This window comes from Buteo buteo, chromosome 24 (assembly GCF_964188355.1).
Source record: "Buteo buteo chromosome 24, bButBut1.hap1.1, whole genome shotgun sequence".
In the NCBI taxonomy this organism is placed as follows: Eukaryota; Metazoa; Chordata; class Aves; order Accipitriformes; family Accipitridae; genus Buteo; species Buteo buteo.
This window is the reverse complement of record NC_134194.1, coordinates 22,318,087-22,338,679: the sequence shown is the minus strand read 5'-3', so window position 1 is coordinate 22,338,679 and position 20,593 is coordinate 22,318,087. Positions and strand designations below refer to the sequence as shown.

General features: G+C 54.4%; 2 protein-coding genes across 5 annotated transcripts in view; one reads left to right on the top strand and one right to left on the bottom strand.

The window, feature by feature from the left end:
- The window catches only part of PFDN1 (prefoldin subunit 1), a 32,860-nt gene extending 27,111 nt beyond the window's left edge, over positions 1–5,749 (top strand). For both annotated transcript variants that reach the window (XM_075056213.1, XM_075056212.1), the window contains one exon: positions 5,527–5,749. In XM_075056213.1, the coding sequence (XP_074912314.1) occupies positions 5,527–5,610 (84 nt within the window). In that variant the 3' untranslated portion in view covers positions 5,611–5,749. The remainder of the gene's footprint in view (positions 1–5,526) is intronic.
- Positions 5,750–9,372: 3,623 nt separating this feature from the next.
- Positions 9,373–20,593, bottom strand: part of CYSTM1 (cysteine rich transmembrane module containing 1) — a 31,219-nt gene continuing 19,998 nt past the window's right edge. For all 3 annotated transcript variants that reach the window (XM_075056647.1, XM_075056648.1, XM_075056646.1), the window contains exon 3: positions 9,373–9,823. In XM_075056647.1, coding sequence (XP_074912748.1) covers positions 9,717–9,823 — 107 coding nt within the window. In that variant the 3' untranslated portion in view covers positions 9,373–9,716. The remainder of the gene's footprint in view (positions 9,824–20,593) is intronic.

The window sequence follows — 20,593 nt, the reverse complement described above, 5'->3', positions numbered from 1 at the left end:
TCCCTGCCCGGCCATGTGGCTCCTTCTGCGGGGCTGTTAGCTGCACAGCTGCCCTTCCTCCTGGGAAGGGTTCCCAGGATATTGATGCGCCTTGCCTGTCAGATGGGGCTGTGTGAGCAGCCAGTCCTGGTTTTGGCTGCATCTCTGATCACATGGGAGATGGCGCTTTTACTCTACATGGCTGTACTGACACCCCACACAGGTTAGCCCCTTGCCCCACACACCTGGCTTAGGAAGGCTGCAGGAAGGCTTGGAAGTGGGGAGGGCTTCCGAGAGCAGGGAGGGGAGAGTAAGGGCCAGGCTTGGTGGCACCATCTGTGGTCAGATGCAGCAGAGCCTTAGAGCCCAGCTTCAGAGCCCCTGGTAGGTGCTGGGAGGTCCAGCTGGTGGGGTTGGCTCTGCTGCCCAAGGAAGAGTTCTTGGCCATCTCTTCTCACCCTCCATCTCAGTGCCAGGCAGCCATTAGCATGGCAAACCTACTTTCAGAAAGCAGATTTAGGTGAGAACATTTCCTTTTGGGCTAGTTTTCAGACAGATCATCAGGGCTGTGGTTTGTATCGCTCCCAAGCGTGGCAACCCTTTCTGGCCAGGGAAGGTGACTGTTGTTGCCAGCAGGGTTAGCTTAAAGGAATTATGAAGCTACAGGCTGGGAGGAATTGACTGCGATGGCTTTGGGGGGGCATATTCTGCAGTTTTGCACCCTATCAGTGGTTCTGCACGTGGCCCAGACCTTGCTAGCCTGTTGCAGTAGCCATGGGTTGGTCTCATGTCCCAGTGCAGCTGGCAGTGCCCTTCCTGTGCAGGGACAGAGCGGGGCAGGAGGGGGATTGAGGTGCTGGCACTGCAAATAAGGGGTTGGATGAGAACTGGTGAGTGGCATGTAGTGGGAACAAGTGAGGAGGGTGCAAGAGCTTGTCCTGTACTGGAGCAGGGTAGCTCGCTTGATTTCACAGTGCGTGCGAAGCATGCTGCCCATCTGGAAATCTGTAGCTGCAAATCTTGCTACCTTCCCACGTGCCTTCAGACACCTTCAAGGTGGCCTTCGGCTCCCCTTCCTCGCTTCTGCAGTGGAGAGGCTTCTTGCACGCTGATGGGACCTGCAACCTCAGGTCATTCCTCCCTGTGTGGGAGTTACTGTGCATGGTTCATGGAAACAAAGCGGCATTTCTGAAACCTCTGAAAACCACCGGGCAGTGGAGGCTGGTGGGCGTGTATGCTCCTTGCCCTGACCGAGCAGGCATTCAGAGGCACATTCAGTCTGTGCCTCTTAAGTAAGTTTCAGTAATGCTCAAGAAGTATATTTTGCAGTGTGGTAAATAAATCTCTAGCAAGTGGATGTGGCAATCGCAAACCAGGAGGAGGAACTGGCCTCTCACTGCAGCCAGAGCCATCATCTGACAAAGCTGTCTCTTCCTGCTGTACTGTCTGTATTTCCTCCTTCGCTGCCTTGCCACGCTCTTCTCGTAACTGCTGGGGAGATGCCAGCACCTCATGGCACTGCCTGGCCTTGCTGCAGAGCGTGGCCCTGTTTGTAAGCCGTGAGTTTGGGCTTTTCTGGGAGCTGAGTGGCATGCGTCACCTTCACCCTATTGCCTTCCCAAAACAAGTTTCCTTTCTCAGTCCTACCCTGAGACTCTGTGACTCAGGCAGTGGTATCTCTTGCTGTTTTGGGTAACCACCTTGTCTGGCCAGAGGCCTGCAGCAGCTGGTGGGTGGGTGAGGGCAGTTTACGGCACTGCTGGTGTGGGGAGCAGGTAGGAGCTCTGAATCTGCAGCTCATAGGTTGTGCAAGCCTCTGAAGTCAGTGGCTTGCTGTGCAGGGCCAGGGTGCTGCAATGTACCGTTGAGCTCCTGACTGGCAAGCACTGGAGTTACTGGTGTAGAAGTAATATCAGAGGCTGCAGAGAGCAGCAGCCTTTGATTTCATGAGGGACTAAAACCAGCAGTACGTTTCTGGCATTGCACTGGAAATGTGCTGCTAGCTGCGCTTGCTTTGGCACAGGCAACAGAGAATTAAGATTTGGAGTGGCAAACACACCTTCACAGGAAAATATATGCAGCTAATTGGGTGATGAGCTAAAACCTAGCAGCCATGGGGTTGGCCTAAAATGTGAGGTCACAGGACATAGAGTTAACTAGGGCTGCAAGTCAACATCAAGTGCAAATGAAAGCATGTGAGTTCAGGGAAGCTTGGAGGAGGGGTTTGGGAGGTTGTGGTACTGTTCCTCCCACAGGGAGCAGATACCACCAGCCTGGCAGATCTGGCTGGACTGGAACAGCCTCCAGGGTGACTTAAGAGCTGCGCTGTCAGACCGTCTCTGGGCTCTCGCAGAGCTGGTGTGACTAGGCAGCATGTGTGTCAGCCGGCTTGCTCACAGTGCTGCTCTCTGGGAAGGCGCACCAGGGAGAGACCGAGTTTCCTGTCTAGACCCCAGTAATCGCAGTGAGGAGGGGTTTGCACGCAAGCTCCTGCTCTTTCTCCTGTGATTACCGAAGCAGAAACCAGGCCACAGCTCCTCAGGAAGGAACACCTCGCTTCTTCCACGTGTCTTGGAAAATGCAGCGATCGTCTGCTCCTCCCTCCCCCTTGATTTGGGCTGTTAGTTGGAGTGGGAGCCAGATGCCATGCTGGCTCCAGTATTGCCTGCTTGCTGGCCTAAAGGAGAGCTCAGAACGCTTGCAGCCCCCCAGCTGCGGGTGCAGGTTTCCCTTGACACCCAAGGGATGCTCCTTGAGCCCAGGGGTGAGTCACCCTGGAGGCTTCTCTTGGAAGGAAGGAGTAAAAGCGTCAGGGCCAGCCCAGATCCTCTTGCCCCAGAAACTACATGACTGAGGAGAGTGATTGAGAGAAATACAAATTCCCTGAATCCTCACCTGCCTGGGACTGCAGGTGATGCTTAAGTAGAGAAATGGCATTAAACCATGTCCCTTTGCCATGAGCTGTGTAGCTCCAGCACCCCTGCTCCCCCGGGGAGGGCAGAGCATGCCACTGCACAGGAGTGGGCAGCATGGATCTGTGTGGGCCACGACAGCCATGAACACTCCTGCACTGCGTCAGGCCACGTTAGTGCTCAGGGTCCCTCGTCCTTGGGGAAGTGGGGCCCAAATGGTTGCCAGCACGGCTTCCTAACGGGATGTTTGAAATCCCACTGTGTTAGGGGAACAGAGCTGTCGTTTGCAGCCCACCAGCTCCCTGGCTGCATGTGGAGGCTTCCCTGTGCAGCGGCTGGCCTGCCTGGCTCTCCCGAGGTTGCTGCTGGGGCCAGCCTGCCCATGGAGAGCTGTTCTCCGGAAATGTCTCTTGCTGTGTGGTGAACATGAGGGGGAGTGGAGAGGACAGAAAGCCAGAACCATTTCATAGACTAATTTAATTGCAGTAAAAAAAATGTTTTAGTAATAACTGAATGCATAGAAGTCAGGTCTGCTGATGCCACTCTCCTCCAGTAAGCGGAGCGAGGTGGAGCTCGGACCCATGCAGGTTTTCTGGGACCTGTCTCCCCTCGCAGCCTTCAGATTCAGTTCCCTAGATGTGAAATCCCTCGACGTCTGTCCGGGCAGAGTGAGAACGGCACGGCGGTGGCAGAAGTACTGCTCGTGCGTCAGCGAGTTGTTGGCAGTGGGAACCCGTGCTGCGCCTCCTCTCCCAGCAGTTTCCTGAAAAGCAGCTCTTGTAAGCGAGAGGGATCCCACGTGCCTGGGGCACTGCGTGAGAGGGACAAGGAGCCCTTTGCCATACCCACAGCCCTAGCTGTCGCTAACAACCTTTACTGTTTTAAATAAAAGCCCTTCAGTATTTAGAAACAGGGCTGGAAGAGATGTCCTCATGGCATGGGCATTTCAGCTGAGTGTACAGAAGTGTCACTGCAGGTCTGCTGTGGGGGAAGAGATGGGGAGTGATGGCAGCAGGACTGTCCCATGTGCTAATGAATTTTCTTTCAGTGTTATGGGTCCCAGCTCCCTGTGGGCTTGCAGGAGTCAGGAGGAGGCTGTCAGGAGAGCATCAACTTTGCAGTTCCTGCCTGTCACTGGCTGGCAGGGGCTGTGTCCTCTGGCTCACACACAAGCCTCCCACGGCCTGCCCCCCATGGCAGGAGGGTGCTGCTTGGCAGAGGCCAGCACGTGCTTTTGCTGCAGCCTGTGCCCATAGGTGCTGCCCTGCTTCAGCCAGCTGGCAGCTGGGGAGCACCACAGAACAGCATGTGTTTTTACCCTTTCCTACAGCCCCCCTGCACGGCTGAGCAGTGTTGAGGACGTCCACTGCTGTCCCCCTTTAGCTGTCCTTGGTTTTGGTGGGCTTTGAAGGTCATTCATGCCATACTGGGCTCCTCTGCCTGTGGCTAGAGACATGATTAGTGGAGCGTATGGCAGGATGCTCTAGGCTGAGGCCTGGGCTCCTGTAATTTAATAATAATCCTGCCAGTGCTAATTGGTACCTTGCTTGGCCTGGAGACTGAGCTTGGTTGAGCTCCTCAGGCCTGTGGGAAGGTGCTCAGTGCGTGGCTGTAGCCGCCATGGGGTAGTGGGAGCATTGTGCTGCAGCGGTCCTCTGCAGGCTTTGCTGAGAAGAGGACCTTGTGAGGACAGCAAGCCCCACGCCAGCGTGCAGCAGGTACCACCCATGGACCCCTATGTGTGCCCCCGAGGCCTCTCCCCATGGTCCTTTACAAGCCCAGCTCTGGGGAGCCTCCCCAAGGGTCCCCCCAGCCTGTAACGAACTGCATTTGGAGCGGTGCTCTGCCTGCTGCTGCCAAAGGAGGTCTGCATCCAGCAGCGAGGGCTGCCTGCCCTCACACAGCACTGCCTTCTGCCGGCCTGACGTCCACCAGAGACTGTTGTGTCTGTTGTTTGGAAACCCAGAGAAAATAGTCAAAAGAGCCAAGCGCTGATTTTTCCAGTCACCTAGGAGCACGCAGACTAGCAGGAAAAAACGCTGCATGCTGAATTCCTATCTTGGGATGCACAGCTTCAGGCTGCTTCCCTGCCAAGCCTAGCCTAATTAAAGATGATTAAGGAAACACACGTATTTGGTGATGATGCCAGGGAATTTCTGATAGAAAGGAGGGTCTGGGTTTAGAAAACTGGCCCAGCTGGGAAAAAGAGCCTTTTTTACCCAAGTGTGAAAGGATTTTGCTGTTGTCTCCATAAGGAGGCCTCAGCATGTTAATTCCTCTCTAGGCTGCAAGTGTTACAGGATCTGATTTCCTTTTCGTTCCTTGCTACAGTTAATGTATCCCACTTTTCGCAGCTCTGCTGTTGCAACAGCGCAGGCAGCTCTGAGGAGAAGCTTTCACAGGGAACAAAATTCAAAGTCTGTGTAAATGTTGCCTAGGCTAAATATTAACGCTTTCAGAATGCCTCTGGAAATGAATAACCGCTGTCCTCGCTTCGGGAAACCTGCAGGGTCGTGGGTGCCCTCAGCAGGCTGCTCGCAGCTCTGCCATGGGCAGTGCTTGGCCCCAGCACCCTGGCATGTGCTGTCAGTGCCAAGGTGGACCTTAACTCCCCTCTGGGTTTTCTGCCTTGCAGCAGAAGAAGTCGTACCTGGAGCGGAGCGTGAAGGAAGCAGAAGATAACATCCGGGAAATGCTGATGGCCCGAAGGGCACAGTAGCTGTGCGGTTCCCCCCGGGCCTCCTGCAACGCCTTCTGGGTGGTTTTGGGCAGCCCTGCCTGGGTGCTGCTCACCGCCGCCCAGCTGCACAAACTCTGTTTCTGTGGCAGTTTCAATAAAATTCTGCTGTGAAGCCTGAGGTCATTTCCTCTGCCTGCCACCTCGGTGTCTTGCAGCAGCTGCTCTCCCTGTGGGGATTTGACAGAGAAAGGAGACGGTGGTGGGATTTGGGGTGAGGGCTCTTTGGGGAATCCTACTTCACTTTAAAGCAGATGTAGCCCTCGCCCTCCAGAAAGACCCCATGCACTGCTCGGCGCTGGGAACAGGGAAAGGCTCACTGTGTTGTTCTGCTGGAGCAAGGCTGGCAAGGCTCTGGTGGGGGAAAAGGGAGGCTGGCAGGGCAGAGCAGGGCCGGCCATCCCAGGCACCTCCCGGTCCATGACGGGTGGTCATTTACTCTGTCTCAGCGGTGACAGGCCCCGGTTCCCTCCTTGTACTCATGGGCCTGGCAGAGTCCCAGCACGGTAGCGAGCTGGTGGAGGGCCAGTGCCACCCTCTGCTTCGTGCTCGCAGTGCACCAGCCCGGCCTCCTTCCCCTACTCCTGGCTTTGGTGCTTTTCTGAAACAGAGCTTTCAGGGACGTCTCCTCTCCTGCCACCAGCTCCTTAGGACTTTGGCGCTGGGCAGGTCCCATTGCTGACCCCCCCGTGCTCTTGCCCCGTAGACATATGGGCGCTGTCACACTCTGGGCTGGCCCTTTGCCGCCCGCTGCTCCCCAGCCTCCCAGGCCACGTCACCTGCTCACCGGCCAGTCTGGCTTCATCTTCACCGGCTGCAGTCGCTGCCCCGTGGACACAGGGGCCTGTGGACTGATCCCCCCAGTGCACTCACACCCTGCCCACACACGTGCACACTCAGCATGGAGCCCTCACCCAGGACAGAGTTTAAGAGGAATTTAAGAAGATTAGACAGAGTGCGCTGATCAGGTGCTGGACAAGTGTACCGACCAGCTGGTCGTTTATGCCCAACTGGTCCTTTCATCCCCATACCTCACTGGTTTTCCACACTTGTTCCTCCCCAAATCACCTACACCTCTGCCTTTAGGGCCTCCACTAAATGTCCTATAGCAAGTCCTGTGCAATCCCAAACAGCTTTTCCCTGCATCCGATCATGTGTCCCACCTACCAGGCATCAACCACTTATTCCAAAAGGTGATCTGGACAGCTGCTCTGGGTCACTTATGGGGCTGGGTGTAGCTTGGAAGTGGGGCTGAGGCGCTGTGGGGACAGCCCTGGGGAAGGCCCCGGGCAGGGATCTGTGCCTCGAGTGTCCCAGGGTTGAGTTCCTGCCTGCCACTGTGCCCACGTGCTGCTCCAGGCTTGTGGAAGAGCCTGTGAGGGGCTGACAGACCCTCTGATGGGCCTGGGGGTGGCCTGGCTGGGTACTGCTTGGGCATCTGTCCTGCTGGGTCTTGCTGAGCTCCTGTGTGAGTGTACAAAGGTGCTTCACCCTGTAACTGACCAAAAGCTGCCACGTCTGCTGCTTCCCAACCTTGCCGTCCTTGGCAGCATCCAGCAAAGGTGTCCACCCATTTTGGTCCTGGGGCAGGGTGCCGGTCTGGCCTGGGCAGGGGGTGGATCAGCCTGCAGCTGGGCTCAGCAGCTGGGGACTTCCCCGCTGCAGGGGCTGCCTTGCACCAGGCTGGGATGGGCTGAGCGTCACCCCCAGCCTGGCCTGGCCCCTGCATGGGGAAGGCGGTGTCCAGGCTTACTGGGGGACTGGCAGAGCCCTCACTTCCCCAGCACCTTGAGCCTGATTTCCCTAGTGAAATCCTAGTGCCAGGCAGCTGGCACTCTGCACGGTGCCTGGTGGCTGGAACCCAGGGCAGCCCTTCCCAATGGAGCGTGGGAGATGCGGCATTCCCAAGGACAGGCACTGTGGCACCGGGGGCAGGGTGCTGCAGGGTTGTGTGCTGCTGTAGCCACACGAGCACAGGACCGCAGCCACTTTGTTGGTGTTTGTGATGGTGCCAAGCAGGAGGCAGAGAACAGCAAATCCAAGTCCTCCCCCCTTCCCACACTGGGGTCTGGGGGCAAATGGCCCCCAAGCAGCTCCTGCTCCTACCTGAGGCAGAGCAAGAACTGGCCTGCAGCTGTGAGGTGACGGCGCAGGGCTGGGGGCTCGCCTCGCACCCAGCAATGCCATTTCTGGGGAATCAGCCACGGCCAGGCTGGGTGGGCTGACCATTGTGCTGGGATGAGGGGCTGGAGGGAGGGGGAAAGGGGACAGCCAGGGGCACAGGCGTGGGGCAGCTGAACGCTCCACTTTTACCCCCCTGCCAAGGTGGGGTGAGCCAGGGACCACCCTTCTGAGCCTTGACAGGGAGGTGACTGTGACCGGGAAGGTGACAGCGACTGTTCCCAGGGCAGGGAGGCTCTGGGAGCCTGTCAGCAGGCTGCAGCCTGCAGGGGCCCTCATCAACCCAAACCAAATTGTCTTGCCCCAGACCAGAGCCCCAAAACTGCATTTCTAAGACCCAAGCAGAGGTGTACAGAATGGTGGCAGGCACCTGGTCAGGGGAAAACTCTCAGACAAAAAAAGCACAGAGGAACCCAGTGAGTTGCTTTGTGAGGCCTGAGCAAGCCTGGCAACACGGCAGTTTGCAGCTAAGCCCTGTCCCTATACGGGTTCCCTCAGGCCTGGATGCTGGACCTAGGCCCACACGGGAGCCGGGGCAGCAGAGCTGCTGCCTTGGCTGCAGCACAGGAAGAGCCTTAGGGTCCAGACAAGCACAACCCTCATTTAGCTCAGCTTGGGCCACCCTTCCGGCACCTGCTGCCAGGTCTCAGCAAGGCTGGATGCAGCATACACAAACTGAGGGATGGCGAGCGCAGAGCCCTTTGAGGCCCTGCTGCAAAAGGGTACAAGATCACTAGATGATCTTCAGGCAATACAAAGCAAAGGTGGTGTGTGCCAGTCCACCAGGATCAGTTTTGCTCCCAAGGCAGGGAGAGCAGCAGGGAACTGGGGCAGTGAGCAGCTGGGTGGGAACCATCCCCCATGGTGACTGGCAGCAGGTTTCCCCACTTTTCTGCAGGCAAAAGCTTTTTATCCCTCTTCTGGCCAGGCGTGCCATGAAAAAGCTTCAGCTATAAATCCTCAGCCCTAAATTAATCCATGGCCTTGTTTCTTCTTACCAATTAATTTACCCCCCGCAAGCCTATGCTCTGTGGCAGGGAGATGATGGATCACTGCTCAAAGCCCTTGAGCGGGATCAGTCCTCCCTCAGGAACTGCTGGCGCACGCACACAGCAGCTCAGCACGTGCTTCCCCCAGCTCTCTGCCGTCCCAGGAGCTGCTGGGGAGGCCCCTAGGCCCCGAAGGGGACCTGGATGTCCAGCCCTGAGTAAGCAGAGGGATGAAAACCCGAGCAAGCTGCCCTGTGTGGGATGAAGGGGCTGGTGGTGTCAGACACCAGCGTGCCACCCTCCCCACTCCAGCTGGCTTCACTACGCTTTCACAGCTTACGCACCAGGTTGCTGCAGAAAATCCCCCACGTGCTGGTGACAGCTGGGCCAGACACCCCCCAGCCCAGGCCCCAGCAAGGGGCCGAGGCACGAACTTCTGCAGCAAGGCCGCTTGAAGCCAAGTCCATCATTGCTGCTGCAGAGTCAGCGCATGCGGGAGGCTGAGAACAGACAGCGACAGGGCAAGCACACCCTCTACGGGACAGATTTATTGAAACAGTCAGGACCTAGCGAAGAAAATCAACTGTTGGCTTTAATTATTGCGTACATCTTCATTTCTAGGACTAGGAAAATTTCAACTGATAAATATACATTTCATCAGAATGCCTTTGGCTGAAATATACCATTAGCACATTCTTCAAAGTTACAACAAAAGTCTTAGAAATGTTAAAAAGGGATTTTTCCTTTACTAAAATAAAGGAGTGCACCCCCCACCCCAACAAGGCGCTAGGACTGACAGACGGGAACTCTTGGCTGTGCAAAGCAGAGCATTGATTACAGTAACAGAAAGAAGTCAGGACAGGAGTGGGGAGCCTGCATAGCACTCAGTGAGAGGTATGGGAGGCAGCTGCAGTGGAGTCAGGTCAGCATGTCCCAGAGGCAGCAGCAGCAGAGCGCGGTCCAGCATGCCGTCAGGCAGGCGCTCTCGCCCGTGTCATCTCTCCGCCGCTCCTCCACGACGTACACTGCGGGGACAGGAGAGCTCAGTCAGTCAGAGAGCAGCACAGCAACATCTGCAGCGGCCGACCACGTCTGCCGCCCTCAGCACAGCCGGCCCCGGCACAGCCATGGTGCCCCTCTTTACCACAGCGCTCACTTTGGGTGGCCCACACTTGCTGGAGACAATCTGGTGCATGGGGGAGCACTCGCAGGAGGGGAGGTCCCAAGCTCCCCTCAGGCCGTGATTTCATCACCGCAGCAGCACCCTGCAAGGACCTGCTGCCCCCACCACCACTGCAGCACCCCTCGGACGGGAAGGGTCCCCAGGGGAAGCACTTCTTTCCGCAGCCAGGCCCAGGCTGCTGGGACTGCGCAACATTACGGTCTCGACGCAAGCAGCTGGTGCAGGCCAGCCAGGACCAGGCTTCCGTTATGTCATGTACAGTTACTGAGAAAGGAAACAGGACTCAGCCTGGAAGGCATCTGCTCCGAGTGAACTGCCCTCCTGCAAGCACTGGTGCCTAAGCCTCCCTGCCTGCCTCCCCCTGTCCTCTGGAAACCCCCAGCCAGCAGGAGGTCCCCGGAGCAGAGCGCCCACGGGTGCCCCGGCTGCCCCAGCTGAAGCCAATGCCCCTCCAGGCCCAGCACAGCCGCCCTTCCCAGGGGGGAGGTCCCCAGCCCAGGCAACCGTGTTGGAGGGGGCCCCACGCTCCTATGGCACTTGGGGTGCTGGGGAGGGAGCACGTGCAAGGAGGGTGGTGGGTTCAGACAGGGCTAAGGGCCAAACTCCCACCCAGCTGCTCACTTGCTGCCCCTCCTCAGCAGGGCAAGATGGGAAAAGAGGATAAGGAGGCTCGTGGGTCACATAAAGGCAGAGAGATCGCTCACCTATTACCATCATGGGCAAAACAGGTGCTACTTGGGGAAAAATTAATTTATCACCAACTAAAATAGATTTGCATAGTGAGGAACAAAGACAAACACTAAAACACCACCTTCCCTTCTGCCTCCTCCACCTCCCCTCCAGCAACATAGAGGGATGGGGAATGGGGGCTGCAGCCCGTACACAGCAGCTCCTCTCCTCTCTGCCGCTCCCGCCAAGAGAGGCGAGCTGCATGACCGTGTGTGCAAACAGGGAGGTGACACCTGTGGGCTGGGGTTGTTCCCTGCAACCTTGGCAGAGCCCATGCCCCCCCCCCCCCCCCCCAAGCAATCTGTGGTCTGGGTACATTAATCTTTGGAGGGATCATTAGGCACCTGGTGATGGAGAAGGCAGCGCAAGGCTCCCAGCAAACAGTGCTGAGACCAGTGGGAGCAGCTACCCTGGACCAGACTGGGCCCTGCTGGAGGCTGTCACAGATCTCCCAGCTGGCCTGAGCTCCAACACAGCACGGCCTTTGGGCACCAGGGTCCTTGCCAGGAGAACCTGCTCCAGCAGGGGTCCTCTCCATGGGCTGCAGGTCCTTCTGGAAACATCCACCTGCTCCATGTCCTCTACAGGTTGCAGCAAATACACAGAGCACCTCCTCTTCCAAACTTCTTCTGTTTCTTACTCTTTTGTTCCCTCCTCTCTCTGTGGCATTTTCTGCCCTTTCTTAAATATGTTAGAATCATAGAATCATTTAGGTTGGAAAAGACCTTCAAGATCATCGAGTCCAACCATTAACCATACCCACTAAACCATGTCCTGAAGTACCCTGTGCACTCGCTTTTTGAATATCTCCAGGGATGGTGACTCAACCACTTCCCTGGGCAGCAAATTCCAATGTTTGACAACCCTCTCAGTAAAAAAAAATTTTCCTAATATCTAATCTAAATCTCCCTTGCCTCAACTTGAGACCATTTCCTCTTGTCTTATCTCCAGCCACCTGACAGAAGAGACCAACACCCACCTCACTACAACCTCCTTTCAGGTAGTTGTAGAGAGCGATAAGGTCTCCCCTCAGCCTCCTCTTTTCTAGACTAAACAGCCCCAGTTCCCCCAGCCGCTCCTCATAAGACTTGTGCTCCAGGCCCCTCACCAACTCGGTTGCCCTCCTCTGAACATGCTCCAGCAACTCAATGTCTTTCCTGTAGTGAGGGGCCCAAAACTGAACACAGTACTCTCACAGAGGCACCACCAGCTTTGCTGACGTGCTCAGCAGTGTCCCATGGTAAGTCTGTTGCAGAGCCTTGCCAGCTGCAGGAGGAGAAAGAGGTAAGCTCCCAGGGGCAGGAGGTGGTCTCAAGGTGAGATTCAGCTACTGTGTATGAATGGCCATGGGGAGGTGGGTACAGACAAATCCTGGGAAGAGCTGAGGTCAGGGGCAGAGCAGTGTCCCTCCTGCCCCTCAAGGCTGGAGAAAGCTCACTCTGCATTTTGGGCATTGGGCAGAAGGTGCTTTTGCACCAGCCAGCACTTCTTGGTGGTGGGAAGAGCTCGCTCTTCTCAGGCAGCAGGCCCCACAGAAATAGCAGGGATCAGCTCTGGCTGACCGACCTACCCAATTATAAAGCCACCTGGTCACTGCGAGGAGAGCGAGTGGGAGGAGGCTGTGGCAGAGCTGGGATGCATCCCCTTCAGAGCCTCCCTCTCATGGCCTCTGCAACTGAGGCCAAGGAACACTGACAGTGCTGGTTTCCAGAGGACTCCAGGATCAGCAACCAGCTGACTTGGAAAACAAACAGGTGGGTTCCTTGCTGTTGGGTCACTTCTGTGCACAATCAAAAAAACAGAGTTTTAGCACAGTGAAGATGACAAGAACCTGTCTGCTGCCAGGTCTGGCCAGGCCACAGGCAGGAGAGGCTGGATAGGCACCCAGAGCAGAGTTCTCCACGAGATGCCAGCTTCCATAGCTACAAGCACACTTACAGTTTGTCTGCTTGTTGTCTGTTTAGAGTGGCACTGCTAAGTCAGTTTGCTTAACTAAGTAGCTGTTCCCTGACACTACTGCAGCCCTATCACACACAAAACTGCCCCCTCCCCTAGGAAGTCAGCTCAGGGATCAGTCCTTGCTCCAGCAAGATGTATCCATCGTGCATGCTAGGGGACTTCCACCTCTGCCTGCTCAGCACACAAGGCACAGCCAGCTCTTAACCAGGCTAGAAGGCAGCAATCCTCAGACACTTCACCTGCCAAGGGGCGGATGCCCAGATCACACCCCCAAATGCTCAGGGTATTGCCTCATGGACAGAAACCATTTAAGCTCTGCCCCTCGAGGGCTGCCCAGAGGCTCCCAGCAGGCTGTTGCGATTTACTGCACACTGCCCGCTGCCTGAAAGCACAGGAGGGAGCCCTGGGTTTGGATGGAGCTCTCCCAGCAGGGTCTCCTACCCAAGGCCAGCGTGCTGCATGCTCTTTCTGCCAGCCCCTGAAGCCCGTTTGGGACAGATGAGCAGATTACCTTTGGTTCCTCCTCACTGAACTTGGGCTATCACACCCAGAACTGCAGCAGACTGCAGGCAGGCACATGACCTTCCTTCCTTCAAGCTTTCTTGGATCTGTTATGGTCTGTGTGGGAACCGTGCCTTCACACAGGAGTCTGACCCAGGCATGCAGCTAGTGCTTTAAGTCAAGTGGCTGAACACATGGTGTTGACAGGCAGAGGCCTGGGCAGGAGACAGCTCATATCATCAGCCTGGTCCTCCCTGGGCTTTGTGCTCAGAAAAATGTCCCCCCCCCCCCCCCCCGCCCTTCACTGCTTCAGTTCTCTCAAGAGTGATGGGTGGAGGATGATGTGCTCTGGCTTACATGATACAAAAATCCTGCCACCATCAGGGTAGGGCAGAGAGACCAATAGCCCAGTAATCCCCCTCGAACATATGCCCTCAGGTACAGCCTGTACCCCAGCCTCAGACAGCCTCCCTCTTGCCAACCGGAATAACACAGAGAAGAGGCACCTGCTGTGCAGGCACAGCCCAGCTCCAGAGGAGCCACTGCATGGTGCTGGCAAAGCACCACTGTCCATCCTTCCCTCCAGGGCTTTGCAGCTGCCTGTGGGCATTCAGTCACAGTGTATGGTGCCCTTGCTCCAGGAATGTCAGGGTGGAAGCACATCTCTTCTCCAGGCAGCCCCAAAAGGAGGTGGCAGCATGCAGCAGTGCTGTGACAGGCTGCACTGGAGCAGGAGACGTACCACGTGCTCTCCTCCTCCAGCAGCTGCTAGCCCTGCCTGCCCCTGCAGAGCCAAAGCAGGCACCTCCAGGCAGGAACAGACCAGGACCTGATGGAAACCTGGCTCCCACGCACAGACCAGGGCCCTGCAGGCTGCTGGGCAGTGCTGCAGTAGTGGGGGAGGCTGCACGACCTCCTCCCCAGAGCCTGTGGACAGGGCAGGGCTGCGCCCACAGCCAGCAGCCCAGCCATGCTGGCAAGGACCACAGAACAAGGTCAATGACTTGTGAGCCCAGCACCCTGGCCTCCTCCTGTGATCCAAGAGACCCTATTTCATCCCTTTGAAAGGGTGGACCACAGACCCATCTGTCCCAAGGCAGACAGGACTTTGGTCAGGCCCCTCCTTCCTTCCTGCCCACAGCCCCAAACTGGCACTCAAAACCATGCATGGAAGACTTGCAAAGGCTTCATGTTCCAAAGCATGAAGTCTTGCGAGTGTTTGACCTTATAGAGCATTATATCAGTATCTGTCTATTCAGTGCCTGTTCTCCCTGGTGAGGTGACCCAAGTCCACTTGTTCCTATACACCTCCGTGCAGTGCAAGCTGTCATCAAGTGGCTGGTCAGGTCCCTGGAGCAGTGGGTTATAGTGGGTCACCGACTGCTCAGCAGTGGGAAAGAACGGAGCTGTGCCCTGCTGTCCATGGGAGAAGCTGGCTTAGCAGAGCTGCCCACACTGTTTTGCCTTCCTTCCCTGACTGGCATTGCTGGGAGCAGCTGGACACCCTGACATTTGAACCTTTTACCCTCCTCAGCTGAGCAGCATTCTGCCCTACAGCAGATAGAGCTGCCCTTCTGTCTGGCTTAACAGACAGAGCTGTGACAAGAGGCGAGCCCTGGTGCCACACAGCACCTTTGTGCAAACCCAGTCATACAACCAAGCTGTTTGGGAGGAAGAGCAGCAGGGCAGAGCTGCACAGAACAAGTTCAGCTTGCAAGGACTGAAGGAGACACTGGTATGTTTCAGGCTGGGAAAAACCTTTGGGCTTTTTTTCCCTAGTGGATCCAGGAGCTCTGAGCAAGCAGCTAACTCATTGGTGCCTTTGTTTCCTCCGAGAAGGTCCAGTTACAATGAGCAAAGGCAAAACACATACCAAATGCTCCAAGAGTCCTGTATAAGACGATGACATGCAGTTGTTCAGCAGGACAGAGTGCACACCCAACAGGCAGAGATGGCCAAGAGCTCCTCAGCAGAGTGGGGTACTGGCCATGCTCTCCTGCCTATGTTCAGGTGGAAGAGGATGCTGGCTGGGTCCTGCCATCCCTCAGGGTGAACAGACAAGGGTGCTTTTCCCATGGCTGCTCAGGAAGCTTCCAAACCAACTCCCTGTGCTGGAGCCCTGATGTAGCTCTGGTTTCTAACGGTCTGCCAGCTGCCATTCAAGCTGTCCAGCTTTGGAGCCACAGAGAGCTGGATTGCTGCTGCCAGAGCATTGCCATACCCAAAACTGAGGGCCACAGTGCCCTGTGACATGCGGATCTGCAAAGCAGAAGGGGGCTGGGAGAATGTTTAGGGAAGCACTGGTTCCTCATGGTTTGGAGACAGCAGGGTGACTCTGACCTCTGGAAAACACCACCAAGAACAGATACCACAGAGCCTGCTCCAGAGCAAAGTCCTTGCAGCTTCAGACTGAGTGAAACCCAGGGGAATGTGACACCCTTCCCTGTCCCAGAAAAAGCTCTGCAGCATGTGACACTCCCAAATGTGGTGGACAGCATAAGGTTACACTGCTTTGGGGGTGCCTCACATACCCTCAGCTCCCTTGCTGGAGCAGCTGAGATGGATTGAGTTCTCAGGCTGACAACACCTGACCTGAGGGTGGGTACCCTCTCCTCTGAGCACTAAGGTATGGCACTTCACACTGAGCACAGGCAGACCTAGCTAGCCAGCTGCTCTGGCCAGCCTCCAGCAGGCATCTGCTGACCGGAGGAGGCCATGGTCACTGCAATGCAAACCATGGGCTGGAGGGCAGTTACCAGTTTTGGCCACTCCAGTCAAGCCCATCTTCACCCTGGTTGAAGGCAGCTGCATCCATAGCTGCAGCCAAGGCACCATCCAGGGAAGAGGTCTAACACCACTGCCTTTTACTGCTAGAGTTAAAGCAATTGTTGCCTTCTGGTAGCTCAGTGCTAAGCTAAGGAGTAATGCCTGAGCATGCAGAAGACATGAGCTGTCAAATGATACACTAACATTGACAAGTCCTCCATGGTAGCACACAGACCAGTAAAGCATTTTGATGGTTAGTCAGCAACTTGCAAAGAAGTCAGTGAAATCGAGTCTAACTGCATACTCTGCTGGAGGATGGGTCTGCATAACCTTCCCCACCCCAAAGCAGAGTTGAAATGGATGCTGCCCTGTGCAATTTATAGTAAGCTGTCCGTGACTGCAGGCATACAAGAAGAATTTGCCTGAAGTATTTATGATTAATCTATCAGAAGTTTTAAACTACAGCCAAGTGTCGAGGACATACTGACAAAGCATGTTCAAAGCATGTACAAAGTGCTGTTATGAAACACTTGCTGAAATATTAAACAAAATGGCTTTCCCAAATTTGGGCCTGTGCAATAGGAGATCGGCATTTTCACTACACAGCTGCTCAGCTGACTCACATCGGATGCTGCCTCTCAGCACAAGTGGGTCACAGCAGTAGCGGGCATCGCTGCTCCCTGCCAGCCAGCACCTTCAGCTGCCTGCACGGCACTGCTGGTGGCAGCTTGTGCTAGAAAGGTCTGCACTAAACTGGCTGAGACCCAGGCACAATTGCCCACTAACAATTCAGGGCAGGACTGGGACAGAAGAAGGTACAGCGAGGGACAGCAGCCATGCCAAGACCTTTCCAGGACTCACCATGGGTTTGGGGGGTGTGCCTTTCTGTTAGAAATGGTGAAACAGCACTGGAAAGAGCCACGTCCTTTCACTCTGTTCTGCTAAAAGCTGGATGTCATTTAAACGAGCAGCACATTGTGGCACAAGTACCATCCTGCAGAAACCCTTTGAGAAAAAGCTGTGGTTTTCCTCATGCAGGGAGTTACAGGACCTTACCAAACCCATTCACCTTCCAAGTTCAAGGAAAGCCCCAAAGATGACCATTTGAAATACACATTAGAGAAGTCGCTGCCTTCCACTGCAGAGTTCCTCTCCCAGAGAGAGCAGGAGTCTCAAGAGGGCAGCTCTCTGCCAGAGCCAGCTCACGAGAGCTGGTGTCAACTGCTGCTGCAGTTTGAGAGGAAATACAGTCACCACTGAAAGTTTTCAGACTTTGAAAGCATCTGGGCAATACTCTAAATAAAAACAACCACCTCTCCCTTACAGTTTAATGATTACTTCTTTTGAAGCTTATCAATGCTTCAGAATTTGTAGCTCTGTCCCTGTCACCAGACAAATTGCCAGAGAAACTGTAAACACAGCCACACAGCATTAATGCTAAAAAGCTTTTCTCATCAAATAGTTGGGTGTGGGGCTTATACAGGAGAGGGTAAGAGCAGAACAGGTGAAGGTTGGTCAACTATTCACTTACAGCTACCAAAGTGCATAGGGTAAAAAACAGTTCAAAGGCAGGCTAGATAAACTATTCCCAGCCAAGCCTCTCATTAAGCTGGAAACATCCTATACCAATCCTTTCATTTTGGACACTGTGCAACTGAACATCAGCTTCAAAGCACTAACACAAACACAGACATGGAAGTACCCAAGGAAATCAAGAGTGAGCGGTAGCACCTTTATTCACTCTTCCCAGCCTATGCATTAGCACTACTTTAAATGCAGAGGATCCCCTGTAAACAGCACAGTAAGAGACAGCATAACGAAACCCTAAGCACCTTACTCATACCTCTTAAAATGATTTCGTTAGGAAGACTTGCACTGCACATTACTGATGCAAACCACCCAACGTCTTCCCAGCTCACTTCATCCAGCAGCTTTCCATTAACAGAGATCAGGTTTTCTACTAGAATAGCTTTGCCAACAAAACCCCGGCGCAAAATATGTCAATTAAGGGAACTCCTGGTTTTGTATGCTTCTTGTCAGAAGCCTGAATGCCTCCAAGCTAAAGCCACGCGGTTTGCTGTGGCAAGCCTTACTGGGGACTTTACTAGCTGCTTTGTGCCTCTCTTTTGTCCAACGTCGGGCACTCCAAAGATCTCCTACAGCATGCTGGAGTCTTTGCCACTACAAGCAGAAGCCCATTAGCACTTTGGGACTGGTGGTCTGATAGAGAAGAGAAACAAGGGCGATTTCTCTCAGAGGCACTAGACAGCATTCAGTTTTAGGCTCAAGTTTTGATGCTTCCATTGTTTTTTCTAAAACAGGATGGGAGAAGGTGTAAGCTGAGCACACCCTCCCATCTTCTAATCAGCCTTAAAGAGTGTAGATCACAATGAATCATTCTTACCCCTAAAATGGTAGCACTCCCTGTAATCACAGAGTACCAGCCTGCACAAGCCAGTGCAAATAACTCCCACTATTTTTAAAACAAATATTACAATACCTAGTTATTTCATGTACAGTCTGCCTTATCTTAAGCATACACATTTTGTTTCTTCTCATACCTAATTGATATATTAATCATTAGCTCCATGAGGGACAGGCATGAGCAGTACTTTTCACCTGGTTTGATAGAAAGTAAAGTCGTGACCTGAGACTGTAGTGCTCCTTATTGCAGTGCTTTACTGGGTCTACAAGGATTGCAGCACAAGGATACCAGCTTTGATGATAGAACCAGCCCATCCTGTCCCAGGGCCTAGGCACAGACATCACTGTTAAGGTACTGATGTACCTACATTGGGACCCACCCCCCAGAAAGCAGGCAGCGACAGTGCCCGAGAGCACTCAAGCTCTGCAAGCCCTCCCAGAAGCCTTGCTGGACGTCACCGGGGGCCCTGGCCCTTGTCTAGGTATTTCAGGTATGACATCCAGGCAGACAGACAGCAAGCAAAAGCTCACTTCAGGCAAGCCAAGGGGCAGGCTCAGCCAAGAAGTCAGCCACCCGGGGAGAAGCGAGGTGCACGCACCCCCAGGGTCAGCCCAGCCTAGCACTAGCCAGCTGCAGGGACTCCTTCCTCTTCCTGAGGTGAGAGGGCCAGGAGCATGAGAAAAGCAGTAAGTCTTGAAGTTTACTACTTCTTTCGCTCCAGCTGTGTGCATGCAAACAAGTTAGTTACACTCCTAGCTCCTCTAAACTATTAGGCAAGGCCTGGAAAACACAAGAGGAAGCAGCAACAAGCAGTTTACCAACCACTGGTAATGCAGACCAAAAACTCTGCCCGTGGTATCTGAACGGCTGTTTGCCATTGTAACAACTGTTCAGAGCAGAAGTATTAATTAATACACAGTCTTCTCATCTGGGAGGAAGCACATGGCAGAGAAGGGACCAATAAGCCTCTTCCCACATATGAATAAAGTGGTTTTTATCACAAGCCACTTCTGCACCAAGAACTTTGTTTTTGCTTGTACAGCCAGCAAACAATAAGTCTTGCTTAAAACTGCACAACACCATTTTAATAGTAACTTCTTACAGGGTTAAGTGCTGCTGGCAGCAGATTGCTAAGTCAAGTCAGTCTGTGCATCCGGTTCTACCTTCAAAACCTTCTTACCCAAGTCCTTTGAAAGTCTTTCCATTCAGGATGGAGGCCAGAGAAGGGAAAGTCAGCACAAGGGCATTGGTGGCAGCCAAGGGATGCAGAGGTGACAGTGGCTAGAGATCAAGTGTTTCTGAGCCGCTCTTTGGGGTTTGCACTCTAGGTTTGCAGACCCAACTGCAGGAGGAAAGAACACCCAACCCTGACCACCCAGACAGCCATGTGTCCTGGAGTAAATCCCACGCAGGCAGCCAGTGTGGGAGAAGAGATTGCATGACTGGGGAACAGGGACCCTAGGACTTCAACTAAAACTTTCATATTAGCTGCCAACAAGCCTCCTCTCTGCCCCTGGCCTCCTCCCTTACCCACAAGACCTTCAGGGCAGAGCCTGGGCACAGATGAGATCTAATTCTCTTGGCAAGAAAGGCATTTAATTATTCTTTCCCCTCTCTGGGGATATTTGCTCATGCTTAACAGCTTCATGCCTGTCACATCACATTCCTGCCCCCCCAACTCCTTCCTGCCCCCCCAACTCCTTCCTGCCCAGAGGCTTTTGTTGTATGCACAGTCTCTACCAACACCATATTCAGATTTCAGGAAATACCTTAGCACACTCCTGAAACAGATACCAGCCAGGGCCAGATGGAAATACAGCAGTCTACTTCCAAGCAAAAATCTTCCAAAGTTGCAAACACTCAGAGCAAGTTTCACAATCCCCAGCTGCAAACACAAACAGCTCTACTGCCAGAGCCACCCAAGCAAAAGTAAAGTATCAAGGAAGCAAACTGCTAGTGAGTACAGGTAGTTTCACCTGCAAATCCCCTCTGCCACCAGACAGCTGCTCCTGACCCAGCCCAGATTTCATCCTGGACTCAAGCACAAGCAATTGATCTACAACTACCTACCCTGGTATCAGACCTGCCCTGTTTCGTGGCTGCGTGACTATGTCCAGCAGGTTAGGAAAATTCCTTTCAGTTCCTGCAAGTCTGAGAAGCTCTTACGGTCACCCTAGAGAGCTGTTTTAGCTTTCAGTGAGCTGAACAGACAACACATTTCAGGGAAATTAC